The following is a 21,069-nucleotide window of genomic DNA, read 5'->3' as shown; positions in this document are numbered from 1 at the left end:
CAACTAAGCCTGTGAGCCACAACTACAGAAGCCTGCACACTCTAGGGCCTGTGTGCCACAACTGCTGAGCCGCATGCTGCAACTGCTGAAGCCTGCACACCTAGAGCCCATGCTCTGCAACAAGAGAAGCCACCGCAATGAGAAGCCCGCTCACCACAACAAAGAGTAGCCCTTGCTCTCGGCAACTAGAGAAAGCCCGCGTGCAGCAACAAAGACCCAACACAGACATAGATAGATAGATAGATAGATAGATAAAATTTTTAAAAAGGTTAGTAATCATAATTAAAGCCAAGGAACAAATTATAGAGAGCTAAAGAAAACAAAAATATAGAAGCCATATATCGTTAGTTAAAATAACAATAAATGAAACACTGTTGATAATAATTGAAGCTGCCTGATGGGTGCATAGCAGTTCTCTCATGCTTTTATATACGTTTGAAATTTTCCATGGTAAATTTGTTTTATTTTTATTGATTGCCAATAGGTAAAATTTTAAACCCCAAAAAGTGAGTTTTTGTTAAATGTTTTTAAACTGTGGGCAGGAAAAAAATGGGCAACTAGCGTTAAGTGCCTAGTAGGGATTTTAATACATAACAACCCCTATGAGATAGACAGAATCAGCCCTATTTTACATATGAGAAAATTAAGAATTAGAGGAGTAAATTTTCTTGCCCAAGATCATAAATAAGCTTAACTGAGACCAAAAAAGGGGAGGGGAAAAGAGAGAACAGGGGAGGAAAAAAAGAAAGCAGACAATAGGATGGTTAAAGGGAAAAGAAAAACACCATTGCAGTAATACACAAAAGACAAAATCAGAGAATAGAATTTAGAGAAAACTCTACAAGTTAAGATTCTTATATTATTCAATGACAAGTATTCAAGGAAAAAAAGACAAAAATACAACTGAATTTTAAAACCTTGGGGCTTCCCTGGTGGTGCAGTGGTTGAGAATCCACCAGCCAATGCAGGGGACACGGTTCAATCCCTGGTCTGGGAAGATCCCACATGCCGCAGAGCAACTAAGCCCATGCACCACAACTACTAAGCCTGAGCTCTAGAGCCTGCGTGCCACAACTACAGAGCCCTCATGCCACAGCTACTGAAGCCCGCGTGCCTAGAGCCCATGCTCCGCGACAAGAGAAGCCACCGCAATGAGAAGCCCTCGCACCGCAACGAAGAGTAGCCCCCGCTCACTGCAACTAAAGAAAGCCCACGTGCAGCAAAGAAGACCGAAAGCAGACAAAAATTAAATGAATTTTTAAAAATAAAAAAATAAAATACCTGTAATTATGCTGTTTATGTAAATACTTGTGTATTTTACTCTAGCTCCAATATACTAGATCCTGAAGAAATTCCATTTCTGCCATGCTAGTAACCATAAAAAAAATACACACACGTATATATCAAAATTACCCTAAACCTTGTTTAATTACCTAACAAGTCAGAATAAATTAAGAAAAGACTCTCAAGAAGTGTCATAACATACTTAAAATGGTACTGTGTAATCCAGAAAACGTTGGTATATACTAATAAATATACTTTAAGATCACTGTGCAGATACATTATTCCAATCCTCCATGGTTAAGGCAAGTATCTAAAAGTAATAACTCTAAGTATAAAAATACATTCTAAAGTACATGGACCTCAAAAAATGCTAGTTTCCTTTCTCACATCTTAATTGACAAAATCCTAGTTCCTCAATTTGTCTCTAAGGTCATAGTAGAAAAATACTAATTCTATTATGGACCACTGGTCTCCAGAAACATAATCAATTAGAAACTACATATAAACAACTATAATCAGATTGAGCTTTTTATTTGAGTGTCAGTAAATTTGAAGAAAGAGAAAGGCAAGAGAAAAATTCAAAACTTTTGCCTCAGGACTTCCTTGGCAGTCCAGTGGTTAAGACTCTGTGCCTCCACTGCAGGGTTCGAACCCGGGTCAAAGAAAATCCCACATGACACGCGGCCAAAAAAAAAAAAAAATTGCCTCAAATGAAAAAGGAATTATAACACTTGATTCACTAAATTGAAAGCCATTAATATCTAAGTAAAAAGAGAAATGTATGAGAATTTAGGAAACTTGGGTTCCAGAACCAGTTCTGGCCCTAACCAGCTGGCCTACCTTGGACATGTCTCTGATCCTCAATTTCCTCACCTAAAAACTGAGAGGATTAGAGTGTTATTTCTAAGGTTCCTTCCATGCTCTGACAGGCTATAACGGGTTCTGTAACATGCTAAGATATGCAAATACAGGCATATCTCATTTTATTGTATGCACTTTATTGCGCTATGCAGATACTGCATTTTTTACAAATTGAAGGTCTGTGGCAGCCCTGCACCAAGCAAGTCTATCAGTGCCATTTTTCTAACAGCATCTGCTCAGTTCATGTCTCTGTGTCACATTTTGGTAATTCTCACAATACCGCAAACTTTCTCATTATTATTTTATATATGTGTGTGTGTGTGTGTGTGTGTGTGTGTGTGTGTGTGTGTGTGTTTTGCAATGGCCTAATGAACAAAAAAGTTTATTTCTCTTGCCTCTAATAGTGTAAAAGGTATAGGTCAGCAGTGCAACTCTGCTCCTCACGGTCACTCAGGGACTTAGATTCCTTCTAAATCACTGCTCCTCCATCGTTGCTCCTGGCTGTCATTTTCAAAAATGGAGCTGTCCCATTTGAGGCTTCTGCCATCGCTGGTGCCTGGCAGGGATCACCCTCACAGCAGCAAAGTCCTCAGTCCATTCACCCCAGTCAAGGTTCAGAAAACTCTTCTAGGGCCAGAAACTCTTCCAGGTATCTCATTATTATCACCTTTATTACAGTGATATATGATCAGTGATCTTTGATGTTACTATTGTAATTGTTTTGGCATGTTTTATCAATAAAGTATTTTTAAATTAAGGTATGTACATTTTATTTTTAGATATAATAGTACTGCACACCTAATAGACTACAGTGTAAATATAACTTTTATATGTACTGGGAAACCAAAAAATTTGTGTGATTCACTTTATTGTGATATTCACTTTATTGTGATAGTCTGGAATTGAATATGCAATATTTCCTAAGTATGCCTCTAGCTCGAAACAAAACAATACATTAAGGCTAATTAAGAAGGGGAGAAATTGTCAAGAACCAGAAATGAATAATCAAAGGACAATCATCTGAAGAATAGAACCTAGAAGGGAAAAATTAGAGACTATATTTAAGTAACTGACTGACTAAATTCACATCCCACAAGAGGATTAAACAATGTTACCAACAAATTTTGGTGGGTTTTAATTCTTTCTGAATACATATGTTAGAGCTTGCAGAGAACATCACTTCAACCACAGAAAGAACTGAGTATGATTCTTATTCTTACGATTTAATTCAAGCCATTGTAGCTTAAAGATGATTTCGCTTAAAGTGATACAGCTTAAGATGAACAGCAGCATAAAATACTGTAAGACACTTGCCTGGTCAAAGATAGTAAATATTTTGTTATTCCATCTTGAATATGCCAGAAACTATGTTAAATATTACAGGTTTAAAAATAATGAAGAACCACAACAAAACACCTCTACAAACTTACTAGAATGTCTAAAATGAAAAACAATGACAATACCAAGTGTTGTCAAGAATGGAGAACTAGAACTCAACATTACTGGTGGGAAGGCAAAACAGCACAGCTACTTTGGAAAACAGTTTGGCAATTTCTTATACATTTAAAATGCATTTACTATATGAGCCAGCAAGAGTACTCTTAGCTATTTATCCAGGAAAAATGAAAATATGTCCCCACAGAGACTAGTACACGAATGTTTGGAGGCAGCTTTAGCCATAATAGCCAGGTGGAAACCACACGGTAGCTGGATAAACAAATTGTGGCACATCCATAAAACAGAATATAGCTCAGCAATAAAAAGAAACAAACTATTAATATATGCAAAAACATGAAAGACTCTCAAACACAATATGCTAGGTATGAGAAGCTAGTCACAAAAGGCTACCCATTGCATGATTTCATTTTTATTTGACATTCTGGAAAAGACAAAATGATAGGGACAGAAATCAGATGAGTGTTTGTCAGGGTTTGGGAATGAGGCAGAGAGGCCTGATGTAGTCAGGGGCAGAAGAGACCTTTGTGGGGTGATAAAAGTATCCTACGTCTCAACTATGATGAAGGTTACAGGACAACGTACATCCAACTCTACACCTAAAAGCAATGAATTTATTCTATGTATATTCTACCTTAATAAACCTGACTTTAAAAAAGAAGATAATAAAGGTATAATCTCTGGCTTCAAGCTCATGGTCTAGTGGAAGAAATATATAAACATATAATTATAATGAAGCTAAGTAAATGCTATAAGTTATGAAAAAAGTTCTGTCGTGGAATGGACAGAGAACAACATCTGTCTCAGAGTTGGGCAAAGAGTTGGGATTCTTAGAGAAGATGATATCTAAGCTGTCTTAAAGTATGAGCATGACTATGACAGGCAGAAAAGGAAAAAAAGCATCCAAGTAGAGAGAAGAGTTGAAAGAAAAGCACAGAGGTTGTAAAGGCAAGACCTATTAAAAGAATAAGAAAAAGTTCAGTATGGCTTGAATATGGTATATAGAGCGAACATGATGACAGAGGAAAGAAAGTGCAGGAGGAGCTGGGGCTTCATAGACCGTGCTGTGGAATGGCATGGCAGAGGAAAAGAACAGTTTGAAAGGCCTTAAAATAATACTAGCAAGAGATACCTGGGGTTGAAATTAAGAGTAGACTATTTGGTGTCACACTGATTGTGGGAATGAGGAAGGAAGGCAAGTCAAGGTTAAGTCAAGTTTCTGGTAAAGGGAAAGTGATAGCATTGAAATGAGGACTTCAAAAGGAAATACAGGTTTGTTTGATAACCTTCAGAGGGAATCATCAGCTTCTGTTTTCCTATCTACTAATTAGGTTACTTGCCTGTAACTAAAATTGATTATTATAAATTATATATTTGAACTACTGTATAAAATAACTGTAGGAAATAGAGGCAACACAGCATAACCTCACCAGAATCTTTACAATGTCTTAAGAGACAGCAGCCTAACAGTTATTTTAAAAATAAATTTTTTTTAAAAAATTGAATGAAAGAAATGAAATTAGAAGAGGAAAAAGTTATCAGATTTAAATACAGTAGCTCCCCCTTTATCCATGGTTTCACTTTCCACAGTTTCAGTTACCCTAGGTCAACCATGGTCCAAAAATATTAAATGGAAAATTCTAGAAATAAACAATTCATAAGTTTTAAGTTACATGCCATTCTAAGTAGAGTGATGAAATCTCGAGCCATCCCGCTCCATTCCACCCAGGACACGAATCACTCCTTTGTCCAGCATATCCCACTATTTTAGTCACTTAATAGCCATCTAGGTTATCAGATCGACTGTTGAGGTATCAGTGCTTGTGTTCAAGTAACCCTTATTTTACTTAATAATGGCCCCAAAGTGCAAGAGTAGTGATGCTGGCAATTTGGGTATTCCAAAGAGAAGCTGTAAAATGCTTACTTTAAGCAAAAAGGTGAAAGTCCTCGACTTCATAAGGAAAGAAAAAAATCACATGCTGAAGGTTGCTAAGATCTATGGTAAGAACAAATCTTCTATCCACGAAATTGCAAAGAAGGAAAAAAAAGAGCCATGCTTGTTTTGCAGTCACACCTCAAACTGCAAAAGTCATGACCACAGTACATGTTAAGTGCTTAGTTAAGATGGAAAAAGCATTAAATTTGTACAGCCATAACTAGGAGATGCTGTAGATTCGGTTCCAGACCACCAAAATAAATACTGCAATAAAGTGAGTCGCAAGAATTTTTTGCTTTTCCAGTACATATAAAAGTTATGTTTACACTATACTACAGTTTGTTAAGCGTGCAATAATAGCATTATGTCTAAAAAAAAGTACATACTTTAATTTAAAAATACTTTATTGCTAAAACACGCCAAAACAACTACAGAAGTAACATCAAAGATCACTGATCACAGATCACCATAATAAATACAATAAAAAAGTTTGCAATACTGTGCAAATTACCAAAATGTGACACAGAAACATGAACTGAGCAAATGCTTTTGGAAAAATGGTACCAATAGACTTGCTCAATGCAAGGTTGACACAAACCTTCAATTTCTAAAAAAATGCAGTATCTATGAAGTGTAATAAAACAAAGTCTGCCTGTACAAGATATTTTGAGAGTGAGAGACCACATTCACAAAACTTTTATTACAGTATATTGTTATAATTGTTCTATTTTATTATGTTATTGTTGTTAATCTCTTACTGTGCCTAATTTATAAATTAAAGTACATCACAGGTATGTATGTATAGGAAAAAACATAGTGTAAATAGGTTTGGTACTATCCACGGTTTCAGGTATCCATTGCAGTCTTGGAACGTAACCCTGAAAATAAGGGGGGACCGCTGTACTGCGTAAGCTTTCCAAGTTACATATTAGGGTCCAAGTTTTTATTTGAAAATCAATTATGTGAAATCTAGAAAATATTTTCCCAAAGAAGAAACAGAATACAAAGTATAGCTGAATTCTAGAATTATACCAGTGTTATACAAACCTGCTAAAGAACCAACTTCACTATGACCACTGAAGCACACTGGTTAGAACAGGTTGCTCTGAAGCTGAACTGCCTGGGGTTCAACTTCTATCTCCTCTGCCATTTACTGTGTGACCTTGGGCAACTTAATTAACTCTGCAAGCCTAAGACTCCTCACACCTTTAAAATGGAGATGATAATATCACCTACCTCACAGAGTTACCATGAGGATTAAAAGAAATAATCATTTAAAGCATTAAGCACATTCATTCATCCAACAAACATGTACTGAGCACCAACTATGTGTCAGGCATTATTCTAAGTACTGGCAATAAAGTGGTAAACAAGCCAAAAAATGGAACTTATATTCTAATATAAGGAAAAACAAAATAAAATATCTGATGGAGATAAATACTATAAAAATAAAGCAGGATATAGGAGATAAAGAGTGACAATGAGGGTACCCGTTTGATAGTAGGTAAAGGTTCTCTAATAAGGTAACATCTGAAAAGAGACCTTAAGAGAATGAGGGAGAGAGTCATATAGATAACTGAGGAAGAAGTCAGATTCATTTCTGGCAATACAGAAGACTTAGGTGTCCAGAAAAACACTTGTTCAGAATTCCTTAAAATACTGATTGTTAAACAAACAAACAAAAAAATTTTCATGAACGGCTGAACTAGAGAGAAACCAAGGAAAATCTTTGGAGACAAAAAACAACCGAGTTTCAGCGAGCGCTGAGGCCAGTATCTGCCCTGGGAACATCCACCAATCTCTAGTGGTTTAGAATTTGAGTCTTAAGGGACTGCTAAGGGGGAGAAGGATAAAAGCTTGGGGCCTAAAGAATGTGGGGAATCTGAAGGGCAACACTGTCGGTGAGTGAACGGGTGTGGTAACAGGGACAGGACACGCTCATCATAAGCAAGTGGACATATTTGGCAGTCTCAACCTGAGTAAAAGAGAAAAAAAGAAGTCTCTCTCCTCTCACTCCAATTTGGGACCAGAACTCATACTACCTGTGAGGTCTAACAAAACTCAAACTAAAAATTTAGTTTCAAGAGGTTCAGAATTGAAGACACTGGAGCATGACAGAAGCAAACACCAAACCACCAGGAGGAGTGCACTTTAAACCAGACCTCAAACTATACTCAAAAATAATAATCCATAGAACAGGGACTTCCCTGGTGGCGCAGTGGATAAGACTCCGCACTCCCAATGCAGGAGGCCCGGGTTCGATCCCTGGTCAGGGAACTAGATCCCACATGCGTGCCGCAACTGAGTTTGCATGCCACAACTAAGGAGCCTTGGAGCCACAACTAAGGAGCCCACCTGTTGCAACTAAGACCCAGCATAAATAAATATTTTAAAAGGCCTCATCTCCAAGTACAGCCACATTTTAAAATAATAATAATAATCCATAGTACAAAAGCTCATTTTTTTTAAATATCACAAAATAATGAAGAAACAAACCCCCAAGAACCAGAACAAGCTTTACAGAAACAGACTCCAAACACTGAAAAAAATAAAAATGATCACATACACAATATTAAAATGTTAATGTTTAAGGAAATAAAAGAGATATTAGAAGTATGACTAAGGAAAAGAAACTATAAAAATATGAATATGAAAAAATCAAACAGAAGTTCAAGGTATAAAAATTATAATTTATATTTATATTATAGTATATTGTTTATTGATATATATTATTAGATGACTGAAAGGAGATCATTCTAGGCAGAGAGAAAAACAAGAGTAAAGGGGCCCCTGCATCCAGAATGGTCTAAACCAGAGTAGAATAAGGACAAAGAAGTACTACTTAGTAGGTCACAGAAACACTCAATAAATACTAGCTATTATCTCATAGATTCTGTGGGGAAAATTTAGATAATGGAAGTAGTCATTTTTTTCCTTCCCATTTCAGCATCACGTATAGCAGCCAGAGCAGAGCTCTAGAAGACCCCAATTAGGTTCAGAAGAGAGTAAGAAAACACTGGTTTTCTATGAAGTGGGAAGAGTCTTAAGCAGTAGTCTCAGTGTCAAAAAGGAAATCTGGGTCTTGTGTGAGCAAGGTAGAGAAGAAGGAAGATGGAAAAGTATCCCCATGTGATTCAGAAGATAAATATCCAGAGGCAACAATGATCAACAAAAAAAAAGGATCCATTAAAATTGTCATTTCAAATTTAAGTATCAATTATAATTAATTAGGACATCCTCTCAGTATTCAAAAATTTCACAAGTGAAGTCAACATTCCATTTCATTCCTTAAAAAACTAAAACCTGAACTACTACATGACCCAGCAATCCCACTAAAGGGCATATAACCAGAGAAAACCTTAATTCAAAAAACACATGTACCCTAATGTTCATTGCAGCACTATTTACAATAGCCAGGACACAGAAGCAACCTAAATGTCCATCAACAGATGAATGGATAAAGAAGATGTGGTACATATATACAATGGAATATTATTCAGCCATAAAAGGGATCAAAATTGGGTCACCTGTAGAGACACAGATGGACCTAGAGACTGTCATACAGAGTGAAATAAGCCAGAAAGAGAAAAACAAATATATTAACGCATACATGTGGAATCTAGAAAAATGGTATAGATGATCTTATTTGCAAAGCAGAAATAGAGACACAGACGTAGAGAACAAATGTATGGACACCATGGGGGAGAAGGGGGGTGGGTGGGATGAACTGGGAGATTGGGATTGACATACACACACTATTGATACCATGTATAAAATAGATAACTAATGAGAACCTCTGTACAGCTCAGGGAACTCTACTCAATGCTCTGTGGTGACCTAAATGGGAAGGAAGTCCAAAAAAGAGGGGATATATGTATACCTATAGCTGATTCACTTTGCTGTACAATAGAAACTAACAAAACATTGTAAAGCAACCGTACTCCAATAAAAATTAACCAAAAAAGTACCAGTTAAAAAAAGAAAAAAATTCCATTCCATAGCAATGAGAATTTAGAATAAATGAAACTCCCAAACATACGCCAAAATTTTTCATTTTAACTATTTGATTTAATGTTAAACTTTTTCCAAATCTTTTCAAGAGATACTATAATGACAAGTAGAAAGTTACTAATTTAATTTTTCTTTTCTTCCATACTTCTGCCCTCAGGCTAAGGTACTATATAACAAAACCAAGAACAAACCACAGGTAATACAGATTAAGAATAATATTTATCAATCACAAATAAGATGTATGATTAGTCCCTAAATATTAAAGAGTTGGTCATTTCATTTTTTCCCTGATTATCAGAATAGAAGATAATTGATTGGTGGATATCTTAAACATATACGAGTAACCACGTACCATTTGAAACACAGGGAAACTGATGTAAAAATATCAAAGTATGCACTGTTAAATCAATGATAAAATTTTAAGATAATTCATTTTCTCAAAGCTTATCATTGTTTACTATGTTTCTAATTATCATGAACTAGTTTTTCAATAAATACAATTCTTGAGAAATTTAGTTAAGCGGCCATTTTCTACAATTCTAATATGAGCACCCACCTTAAATTAATAGTCACACAGTATAATACAGTGTACAGGATTCAGGCTCAAACAACCTGGGTCCAAATCCCATCTTACTAACTATGGGACTTGAGCATCTTTAACCTCTCCAATCCTACTTCCTTATTATAAAACAAGTTTAATAAAGTACTACCTCAAAGAGTTGTGTAGATTAAATGAGATAAGACTTGTAAAAAACACTTATGTTGCCTACATGTAATCAACAGACTCAGTCACACAGCCTGATTTAGATCCAGTTTCATCCCTATTATATATGGATCACAGGACAAAGCATTAATTTCAATCTTTCCTTCTGGAGCACCACTTGCATAATTCCATATAACTGTTCATGCACAGCATATTTAGCACCACAAAATAAAAGTCAATGTCTAATAATATAAACTAGAAAAATATCTGAACTATATGATATGCTGAATTTTGAACTTGACTAAACCGAGGAATTTTCTTTATTTCAAACAGTTAAGTTAAATAAATCAGCAAAATAGTCCCGACAAATAGAAATGGCTCCAAAAATTTTTACGTCAAAAGCCATCTTGTCAATTTAAGTGTAGCTCCTAAGAGATTAACAAATGGGTCCACAAATAACAAATGCTGGTAAGGATGTGGAGATAAGGGAACTCTATACACTGCTGGTGGGAATGCAAATTGGTGCAGCCACAGTGGAAAACAGTATGGAGGTTTCTCAAAAAGCTAAAAATAGAAACAACATACGATCCAGCAATTCTACTCCTGGGTATATATGCAAAGAAAACGAAAACACTAATCTGAAAAGATATATGAAGCGCAATATTCATGGCAGCATTATTTACAATAGCCAAGATATGGAAGCAACCTAAGTGTCCATTGATAGATAAATGGATAAAGAAGATGTGATACACACACACACACACACACACACACACACACAATGGAATACTACTCCACCATAAAAAATAATGAAATCTTGCCATTTGCAACAACATGGATGGACTTAGAGGGTAATATGCTTAGTGAAAAACATTAAAGAAAGACAAATATTGTATGATATCACTTATATGTGGAAACTAAAAAATACAACAGGGGACTTCCCTGGTGGTCCAGGGGTTAAGAATCCACCTTCCAATGCAGGGGATGTGGGTTCGATCCCTGGTCAGGGAACTAAGATCCCACATGTTAAGGGGCAACTAAGCCTGCAAGCCGCAACTCCTGAGCCCATGCACCACAACTAGAGAACCTATGCGCCACAACTACTGAGCCGGCACACCACAACTAGAGAGAGAAGCCTGTACTGCAACTAGAGAAGCCCTTGCCCTGCAACGAAGAGCCTGCACACTGCAACGAAAGCCTGCGCACTACAGTGAAAGATCCAGCATGCCTCAATGAAGATCCCACGTGCTGCAACTAAGACCCGATGCAGCCAAAAACAAAAACAACAAACAAGTGAATATAACAAAAAAAGAAGCAGACTCACAGATATAGAGAACAAACTAGTGGTTACCAGTGGAGAGAGGGAAGGGAAGAGGGGCAATATAGGGGTAAAAGATTAAGAGGTACAAACTATTAGGTATAAAATAAGCTATAAGGATATACTGCACAACACAGGGAATACAGCCAATATTTTACAACTTTAAACGTAGTATGACCTTTAAAAATTGTGAATCACTATGTTGTACACCTGAAACTTACATAATATTATAAATCAACTATACCTCATTAAAAAATAATAACAAACAAACAAATGGTCATCATTTGCCTTGCTTACTGCTATTTTATTTCAAAAGTTCATCCCTGGGCAGATGAAAATATTAAAAATAGTAAAATTATAAAGTTCCCTGTTAATACAAATGAGATTTCTATGCAGGTTATTAGCATTCCAGCTAAATGATTAAGAACTTACAAAGAATTAAGATTCAAAGAATGGTAGTGTATTGTTCTAAGTTGTTTGTTTTAAGTGGGTAGGGGTTGGAAGAAAAAAACTGAATTCCTTTCACCATCCCACAACATTCTGTAATTCTAAAATCTCAGAAAACTCATATAAATACCAAAATTTAAAACACTACATCCATATACAAAATTTCCCAAGAATCTATGTTTGGTTTTGGAAACATAGGGTTGCTTTCTAACATAAAAACTGCTCATCTGCCTGCATATAAAGGTAAGAATTTGAAGAAGATGAAAAATGACAAATCTTCTTTACCTACAATTTCTTCATTGATCTACAATAGAACTCCATTATTTGGACTTATCTAAGGTAATAATCTTCCAAATTATTGCCAGATAGGTAAAACCGTGGCCTAATGTAGCCTAAATTGGTACTATAATTTATTCATTGGCTATTATATACCAATTGCTTTGTTATACCTTATAGTTATACCTTATAGTTCCAGCAAGACAGTGAGTAGACTAAGATAACCTAAAAACTATCACTTCACAAATACCTACAAATATTAAATATAACAAAAAATACTTTTCAGTGCATAGCTGAACTTGCAAGAAAGAAAAGGCAATCCCAAGAGATCAAAATGAAGAAGAAACAGGAAAACAATAAGTATTTGAACTGCTATTACCATTGCTGAAGGGGTTCAGAAGGGGAAGCTAGTAAGCTAGAGACTTAAATTTTAATGCCTATGTAGAAACACAAAATACAGTGTGGTGCTCACTCAAGGAATGAAATCTCCATATAAACATGGGACTCTCAAAAGGTAAAAAAGCAGATCCTCCCCACAACCTGTCCCGCCACCCCCGCAAAAAAAATCCATCCACTGGCACAGGGAAATTACAAATTACTAGTCTTTGGCTGAGGAAGGAAGGGAGGGAGGGAGGGAGGGAAGAAGAAGGAAAGATGGAGATAAAGAAATGAACAATAAACTAGAAGAAAAGATATTAGCCGCAGGAAAGATTGAAAATATGAAAGATTAAGAGACATGAAGGAGGGATTTCCCTGGCAGTCCCAATGCAGGGGGTGTGGGTTCAATCCCTGATTGGGGAGCTAAGATCCCATATGCCCTGTGGCCAAAAAACCAAAACATATAACAGAAGCAATATTGTAACAAATTCAATAAAGACTTAAAAAAAAAAATAGGTCCCCATTAAAAAAATCTTTAAAAAAAAAAGAGACATGAATGATAGAAAGAAAAAAAATAACCAACATGTCATGTATTACGAGTTCCAAAATGCAAGTAGATAAAATAAAGAAAAGGCATTAGTCATGAGAATTCTCCAGAACTAATGAAAAACATGAATCTTCAGATTCAGGAAGCACAGCCACCCCTAGACAAGTTATGGTGAAACTAAAGAACCCCAAAGTCAAAGAAAAAATTTTAAAGCAACAACAGAGACAGATTATCTGTAAAGTTAAATCAGAATGATAACCGTGACAATTTTAACAACAACAAAAGAGACTAGAGGAAAACAGAATAGTACCTTCAAAATAGTAAGCGAGGGCTTCCCTGGTGGCGCAGTGGTTGACAGTCCGCCTGCCGATGCAGGCGACGTGGGTTCGTGCCCTGGTGCGGGAAGATCCCACATGCCATGGAGCAGCTGGGCCCATGAGCCATGGCCACTGAGCCTGCATGTCCGGAGCCTATGCTCCGCAACGGGAGAGGCCACAACAGTGAGAGGCCCGCGTACCACAAAAAAAAAAAAAAAAAATAGATCATAGGCCTAAATATAAGAGCTAAAACTATAAAATGTCTTGAACACAGGATGTAAATGTTCTAAAATTAGATTGTGGTAATGCTTGCACAACTCTGGAAACTTACTAAAAGTCACTGAATTATATACTTAAAACAAGTGACTTTTATGGTATGTAAATTACACCTCAATAAAGATGCTGAAAATCAAGTCACCTCTAAAAGTGACAACGGCTATTAAATAAACCCCAAAATAAGAATGAAGTAGTATATTGCAGAGCCAATAGGCTAATAATGACTATATAGAAACAAAAAAATTATAAGGTTGGAATATGATGACTGTAACTATCTAAAATTGCAAATACTGCAATAATAGCAAATAGTTATAATTGCACTTAAGGTGCCACACATTATTTTAAGTGCTTTACAAGTATTTACTCACTTAATCCTTTCTAAAATATAGTTTCCCCATTGTAGAGCTGGGGAAACCAAGGCACAAAGAAGTTAAAAAAAACTTGTTCAAAGACTTCCCTGGTGGTCCAGTGGTTAAGAATCCACCTTCCAACGCAGGGGACGCAGGTTCTAACCCTAGTTGGGGAAATAAGATGCCACATGCCACAGGGCAACTAAGCCTGCGTGCTCTAGAGCCCACGAGCCACAACTAGAGTGCCCCGCGCACCGCAACTACTGCCCGCACGCCACAACTAGAGAGAAGCCTACGCGTCTCAACGAAGAGCCCACACACCACAACGAAAGATCCCACATGCTGCAACGAACATACCGCAACTAAGACCTGATGCAGCCAAATAAATAATAAAATAAATAAATATTTTTTTAAATAAATAAAAGAATTTTTTAAAAAACTTGCTCAAGATCACGACAGGGAGTTAAGAGAGTGATTTTTTTTCTCTTTACACAAATATCTTTAACATTACTATTGTATTATTATGCATTTGAAAAGGACAGTAGTGGACATCACTGGTTGCCTATCCAGCATCCATTCACTCTGTGAATTTCTTACCCAGATCTTTGTGTATCCATCTCTCCCCATACAGCCCAAGTACTTTAGAGGAAATTGACCCCATTTTTAGGTACAGCAGTTGGCCCTGGTTTGCTTAAGCCAATCAGCACATTTCAATGGCCACAACCATTGCTTCAGCAGTCCAATCAGGACTCTTGTTTAGAATGTTAGGACAGAGAGGCTCTCTCTCCCAAGGGTTCTAAACAAGAATACATATGGCCCCAAGTACCAGTGGCAGCAGTCCTATTACCATGAGGGAAACAGCAATGGACTAAAGCTGACATTACAGAAAGGAAAACAGCAACAGAAAGAAACTGGTCTTTAGTATTATTGTTACTGTAAATCATGCCCTACCTTTGGACTTCCTGATAAATGAGCCTATAAATCCTTTTTATTGTGTTTAAACCAGTTTGAGTTTTCTATTATAACATGAAGTATCAATACAAACTGATATGGAGGAGAAGCCCACGAACAAGCATGTTTCTAGAATAGATTACTCTTAACCTTTGAATTATGATGTCAGATATTAAGGAGGAAATAATTCTAGATACACACATCAAAATAGAAACATGATGAATGATTACCTGTCTAATAAATGTTCATATAAAAGCCTGAAAAGAAACTGCCTGCAATTTTATGTCCCACACAGTATTTTTTAATATTTTAATTTGACATTTTAAATGTTATTTTTTTTAAATCTAGATTTCCAGTTCTTCCCAAAAAATCAAAAGGTTCACACATCACTGGGCTCATGTTACTGCAGGACAACAATCAGCTAAAATGGAACAGCAGATGCCCCACAAGTATAGTCTCTGCACAGTCAATACAAACAGAACCTCTGTATGACCTGCTCAGCTTCTATAGGTGTTAAGAGTTTGCACCATTAATATCTTGCAGAACCTGTATCAATGGCACGTAATGAGTAATGAAAAATTATATTCCATCTTCTAATCTTTAACTCTTTTTTTTTTGGCCACACTGTGCAGCTTGTGGGATCTTAATTCCCTGACCAGGGTTTGAACCCCGGCCATGGCAATGAAAGAGCCTAGTCCTAACCACCAGACTGCCAGGGAACTCCCTAAGCTTTAACAGTTTAATTAAAATGGTACAGTTACTTTTTGAAGAAAAAAATTTCATGAAAACATGTATCTGTCACCAGCCCACGGGAAACACTATTCTTGAATTAAATAGCATGGAACACCTACAAATACCTGGTGGAAGCCTTAAACTCAGCAGTGAGTTCCTGAAAACATGCCAATATAATTATTTGGGTCCAAAAGTTTGACAAATTACTTTAGCATACAGGTGGAGACAAAATAAAAATGGTTTTAAATTGCAACAAGAAAAATGTAAAAGTTGACCAGAGGTTTTAAACACTTGAGTACACAGGTGTACTATTAATCAAAACTTACCTATAAAACAGATTTGCAAAAGAAATTACAAGAAGGGTGGTAAATTCCAAAGAAACTTATAACAGGGACTTCCCTGGTAGTCCAATGGTAAAGAATCCGCCTTACATTGCAGGGGACGGGGGTTCGATCCCTGGTCAGCGAACTAAGATCCCACATGCCGTGGGGCAACTAAGCCTGCCTGCCACAACTACTGAGCTCGTGCCCCTCAACTAGAGCCCGTGTGCCGCAAGCTACAGAGCCCACGTGCTCTGGAACCCGTGCGCCACAATTGCAGAGCCCATGCACCCTGGAGTCTGCACGCCACAACTAGAGAACAGAAAACCCACACAACACAGCTAGAGAGAGGCCTGCACACCACAACGAAGAGCCCGCATGCCAGAGCAAAAGATCCCACAGGCCTCAGAGAAGATCCCGCGCGCATTAACTAAGCCCTAACGCAGCCAAAAATAAAATAATAAATAAATCTTTGAAAAAAAAGGAAATTTATAACTGTGTAAGGTCAAGCTACATTAGCAAAGTTGGAGGCAGCACTTTGTAAAGAAAGACTTCTGAAGTTATATGGCTCTACTTAACCTCTTACTACTTGGACAGCTCTCAGGGAGGGGAGGTTGTTTAATTTTAACAGTACAAACTTTATGGTTTAAAGTAACTAATATGTAACCAATACGAGAGAATCGGTAGCATACAAACTATTTTAATAAAATGCCTGAAAAGTAGGAAAAAGTTATGATAGCTGCATATATATATATTAATAAATACATATATATAGTATAATATAAAATATAATAAACTTACTAATGAAAAATCCAATGAAGAAAGGATAAAGGAGGAGCATGCATGAGGATTCAGTGATACTGGTAATATGCTGGTTCTTTAAGTTAAATGAAGTTTCAAAGGGTTTATAATACTTCATTACTTATACATGTCACACATTCTTTTGTCTGTATCCTATTTTTCACAATTTTAGACATTTTAATCCAATATACTGACTGTAAAAAAACTTAATAATCAACTTTCTGCATCTACATTCTGAGTGAAAAAACTGAATAACCTGAAAAAAATTTTTTTTTTACTTTTTTTTGAAAGCTATTTGAATGGTCAATAAGAAGATATGAAAACTGAACAAGGTTTCAGCAATTCATATTTAGCAGGACCAATGATTTTGCTGTCCTTACACTGGGGAAAGCTATGCCTAAGCTATAAATATCTGCTTAGGGAAGCAAACAACTCTACATCAACTCAAGAGACAGATGTATTCCTAGAAGGGTTGTCATTCTAAGAATCACCAATCTGCTTCACCTTTCAGGCTCTCAGTTTCCTTAACTATATAATGAGCTCTATGTATTAAACACTTAATGAGGGAAGAATTTAAAAACATATGTAAAGCACCTGGCCCATTGCCTAGCACATAGTAAACTGTAGTGACTTTTTTTAAATCACACATTATTAGTTAATGTAACTTCTTTCTTTGAGTAGAATTGAGACTAAGGCTGATAACTATCGATTAGAAAATACTTAAGTGCAGCAGTACTAACCCTGAAATGGACTAGTTTACCACATTCCCGATATTTTCAGTTCCCAAGATTCAAAAGACTGGCCAAGGCCCTGTAGGAGCATGAAAAGTTTTGTAAGGGAGAAGGGAAGGATATCTGTAGGAGCATGAAAAGTTTTGTAAGGGAGAAGGGAAGGAAAAGAACTAATCTAATCCTCTCAGCAACTTTCTCTGCCCTACAGGAGAGGAGAACGATGGTGAAGAGGAAGTGTAATTGAACAGATTTTCCCTCTCCTTCTACCCAGACACCTACTGACCTGCAAACATGTAGCTATGAAAGACTTAACCAGTCACCTTAAAATCTCTACCAGGCATACAGTTCTAGGCAGCATATGAACGAACTATTACTACAGAATTTGGATTTTCCTTAATGATAAAATTCAAGTGACTCATGTTCGGTCATCCACCTCCACAGAAGACATTCTAAAGAACAGAGGAGTTGGAATCCTTCTGCCAGAGGAATGTTGTTTCACACACAAACAACTAATGATGGACTATATCACTACCACACATTTCTCCTTAACATCCAAGATACATGAGGTTTAGAAAAAGAAAAAGAAAAAGAAAAAGAAAAAAACTGAGAAGGAAAGTTTTCAAGTCTATTTGGAGACAAAGGGATACATAGATTTGCCATTTATCTCCTTCAGATTCACAAACTTTGAAAGTCCACATAGACGCAAAATCCCCAAAATGTTGACAACTGTTGAAACAGAATGATAGACACCAGAGTTCATTAAACTGTTCTATTTTTGTGTACACCTGAACATTTCCATAATATACATAATTTTTTAAAAATGTGTACGTGTGTGTCAGTATTTGTATATAAACTCCCAACACAACAAACTGGTAGAGAAATACCCAATTGTTCAAAATTTTCTTATTCCATAGGTAAGTGAATTTCATCAAGCTACTTTCTCATTCTAGAAGTTGTACCACAGGTGACCAGTCCATTAGTAAAGCTCTAGTGAAGGAAATAATTAACTGCCCTGAATAAAACAAGCCTAACCTTGAAAAAATACAGGCAAAGGGGAAAGGTAATAAACAGTTATTCAACTATTGCACATTCATATTTGTTCCCATCTATTATCTTCTAACACAGGTGTATAGGTGGAAGAAGAGGAAATATCTAAAGGTCAAATTTACTTTTTATATTTTACACTGATGGGCAACAGAAATTAGAATAAAGAAATCTAAAAAGTCCCCATTAGAAATGATAACCATTTCTAAGACTAGAGAAAAAGGGAAGTATCGCATATCCACATTTTTAAAATAACATTCATAGCTCATAGTAGTATAACCAGCAACTTCCAATGACCAAATATGCTTTGCTGATAGACATGAATTCACAAATGAAATAAAGATTATACTATATCTGCTGCAATTCTCTTTTTAAATTGCCATTCAATATTCACAAGATGTAACCCTAAATTCTTTCCAAAATTTGACTTTTGTTAATTATGTCTAAAAATAAAACTAGTCAAGATTAAATATAAATGCTAACTTTGCAGCAAATTAATCTTTCATCAGCCCTGTGAACAAGAATTTTCTGTTCAAAATTTATGGCAAAACATAACTTAGGCAGACTCGAAAGAGTAGGTAGGACATTATTTCTCAAGTCCAAAAGAACTTACTTAAAATATCCGAAATGCACACTTAGATATACATCCCAAGGGGGAAAAAAATTTATAGAATAAAACTCCTCCACTGGAATCCTCCATAATACTTCCATAGCAACAATTATTTACTTAGGACCAAAGTGATCTGTTCACTTTCTCAAAACCTGGAGCATCTAAGTTTACATAATTCCCCTTAAACTGAAAAATACAAGAAATTGTTTCATTTAGGTCAGCAGAATTTTGTTTCTATCATCAGCCTGAGTAGAGCACATGGCTCCAGCGCTAACGTCTTGTTCCCCAACCCACTGAGAAGATACGCTCGTAAAATAGAGATCTACTTACCAGGTTAAAGACAGTTTCTACAATATCCCTATTGGATACTTCTCCAACTTCAACCAACCCCGTCAACACGGCAAATTTCATTCTGATGCCCCTGATAGGGAGCCCTGGTTTCAGAGACAAGGCACCCCCTTCGGCAGGGGTTTCTTCTCCTTTCCCTCCACCTCCCCCGTCATCACCTGTTGGTGGCGGGGAAGGGGCAATACTGTCTTCACTGGCCATTGCGAGTTCACGATAAAGGACCACTCGGAGTCACTCTGGGACAGCAGTCGCTGCGCTAGTAATAAGCACACAGACGCAAAGCAAAACGGAAAGGGTCACTCTTCCAAGTTGTGGAGAAACCCCAAAAGCAGTTGATGTGGAAAGTCCTTGGCGTCGCCTTCCTCCTCTTGGAGAATATTTGTCCAATCTCTCTCCCCGAGGCTGACAACAACGCCAAACCCTATTGGAAGATTAAATCAATGTTAAATAGGCTAGGTTTTGTTTTAGGGTTTTGCGGGGAGAGAAGGGAGTAGTGTCCGTCAAATAAGTTCCTCAAAGGACCCCGCTACCAGCCAGGCGCGGGGTTCTGAGCGAAGGCTGGTTCCAGAGGCCCGAGAACAGGTTCACTCCTCCCCCACACTCTCGCAGGTTCCAGGCGCAGGGCAATCTCTCCTCACAGGTGCACGGAAAAGGAAACTGTCGCTGGGAAAGGGCGGGGGGGGGGGGGGGTCGGAGGAAAGCAGGGGTCCCCAAGCTACCCTAGAGGGAGAAAGTTCCTCCTCACCCAGACACTCCGGACTCGTCCTTGCCCCCCGCCAGGCAGCCGCGAGACGGAGGTGGCGGCTGAGATCCAGGGCAGGAAAGGGCGGGGGAAGGGGGCGGTGATGATTCTCAACGCTCGGCCCAGGGGGAGGAGTGGAGCACCTCTCGGGCACCTGAGGTTCGACGGGCAGAGGAGGGGTGGTGTGTGTAGTGGCCAGAAGGGAGGGTAGTCCCGGCGGCTACGACGAAGAGAGGAGGGAGGAGAGAGAGGTCAATGCACCTGATCGCAGCCTCCAAGTTTCCCTAGTCCGCTCCCCGGGAGTCCGCGGCTGCACAGAACTCCATGGCTTCCTGGCCCGCCCCACCCCACCCCACCCCTGCGCTCAGCCTTTGCAAAATCAGCCGCTGCCGGCACTACGGACGCCGCGGCTGAGGCTGCTGCGGGCGGTGAGGATGCTACTGCCACAGCTTGCCCCTCCACTGCTCGCGCGGCTGTCCGCGTGCCCACTTAAGCTGCTCCCCGCCGCCATGACAGCGCCGAGGGCGGCCGGGTGCGGCGTGCGCGTGCGCGAGCGCGAGCAGCCGGGCGGGCGCGAAGGCGGAGGCGACCGCGCGGCGGCGTGGGTACGCGCGGGCGGCCCCGGGGGCCG

At 38.0% G+C, this 21,069-nt stretch overlaps 1 protein-coding gene across 4 annotated transcripts in view; it reads right to left on the bottom strand.

Annotated features, from left to right (window-relative positions):
- LRBA (LPS responsive beige-like anchor protein) overlaps positions 1-20,808 on the bottom strand; it is a 727,902-nt gene extending 707,094 nt beyond the window's left edge. Inside the window, exons 1-2 of one of the 4 annotated variants that reach the window (XM_033857307.2) lie at positions 20,700-20,808; positions 19,679-20,117 (exon numbers count right to left, since the gene is read on the bottom strand). In XM_033857307.2, the coding sequence (XP_033713198.1) occupies positions 19,679-19,897 (219 nt within the window). In that variant the 5' untranslated portion in view covers positions 19,898-20,117; positions 20,700-20,808. Of the gene's footprint in view, positions 1-19,678; positions 20,118-20,441; positions 20,653-20,699 lie in introns of those variants that run through there. The other 3 variants (XM_033857309.2, XM_033857305.2, XM_033857308.2) reach the window with 3 other exon arrangements.
- Between the last annotated feature and the right edge of the window lie 261 nt (positions 20,809-21,069).

This window comes from Tursiops truncatus, chromosome 5, assembly GCF_011762595.2.
Source record: "Tursiops truncatus isolate mTurTru1 chromosome 5, mTurTru1.mat.Y, whole genome shotgun sequence".
NCBI lineage: Eukaryota > Metazoa > Chordata > Mammalia > Artiodactyla > Delphinidae > Tursiops > Tursiops truncatus.
The sequence above is the reverse complement of the archived record's forward strand: the minus strand, read 5'-3'. Positions and strand labels throughout refer to the sequence as shown.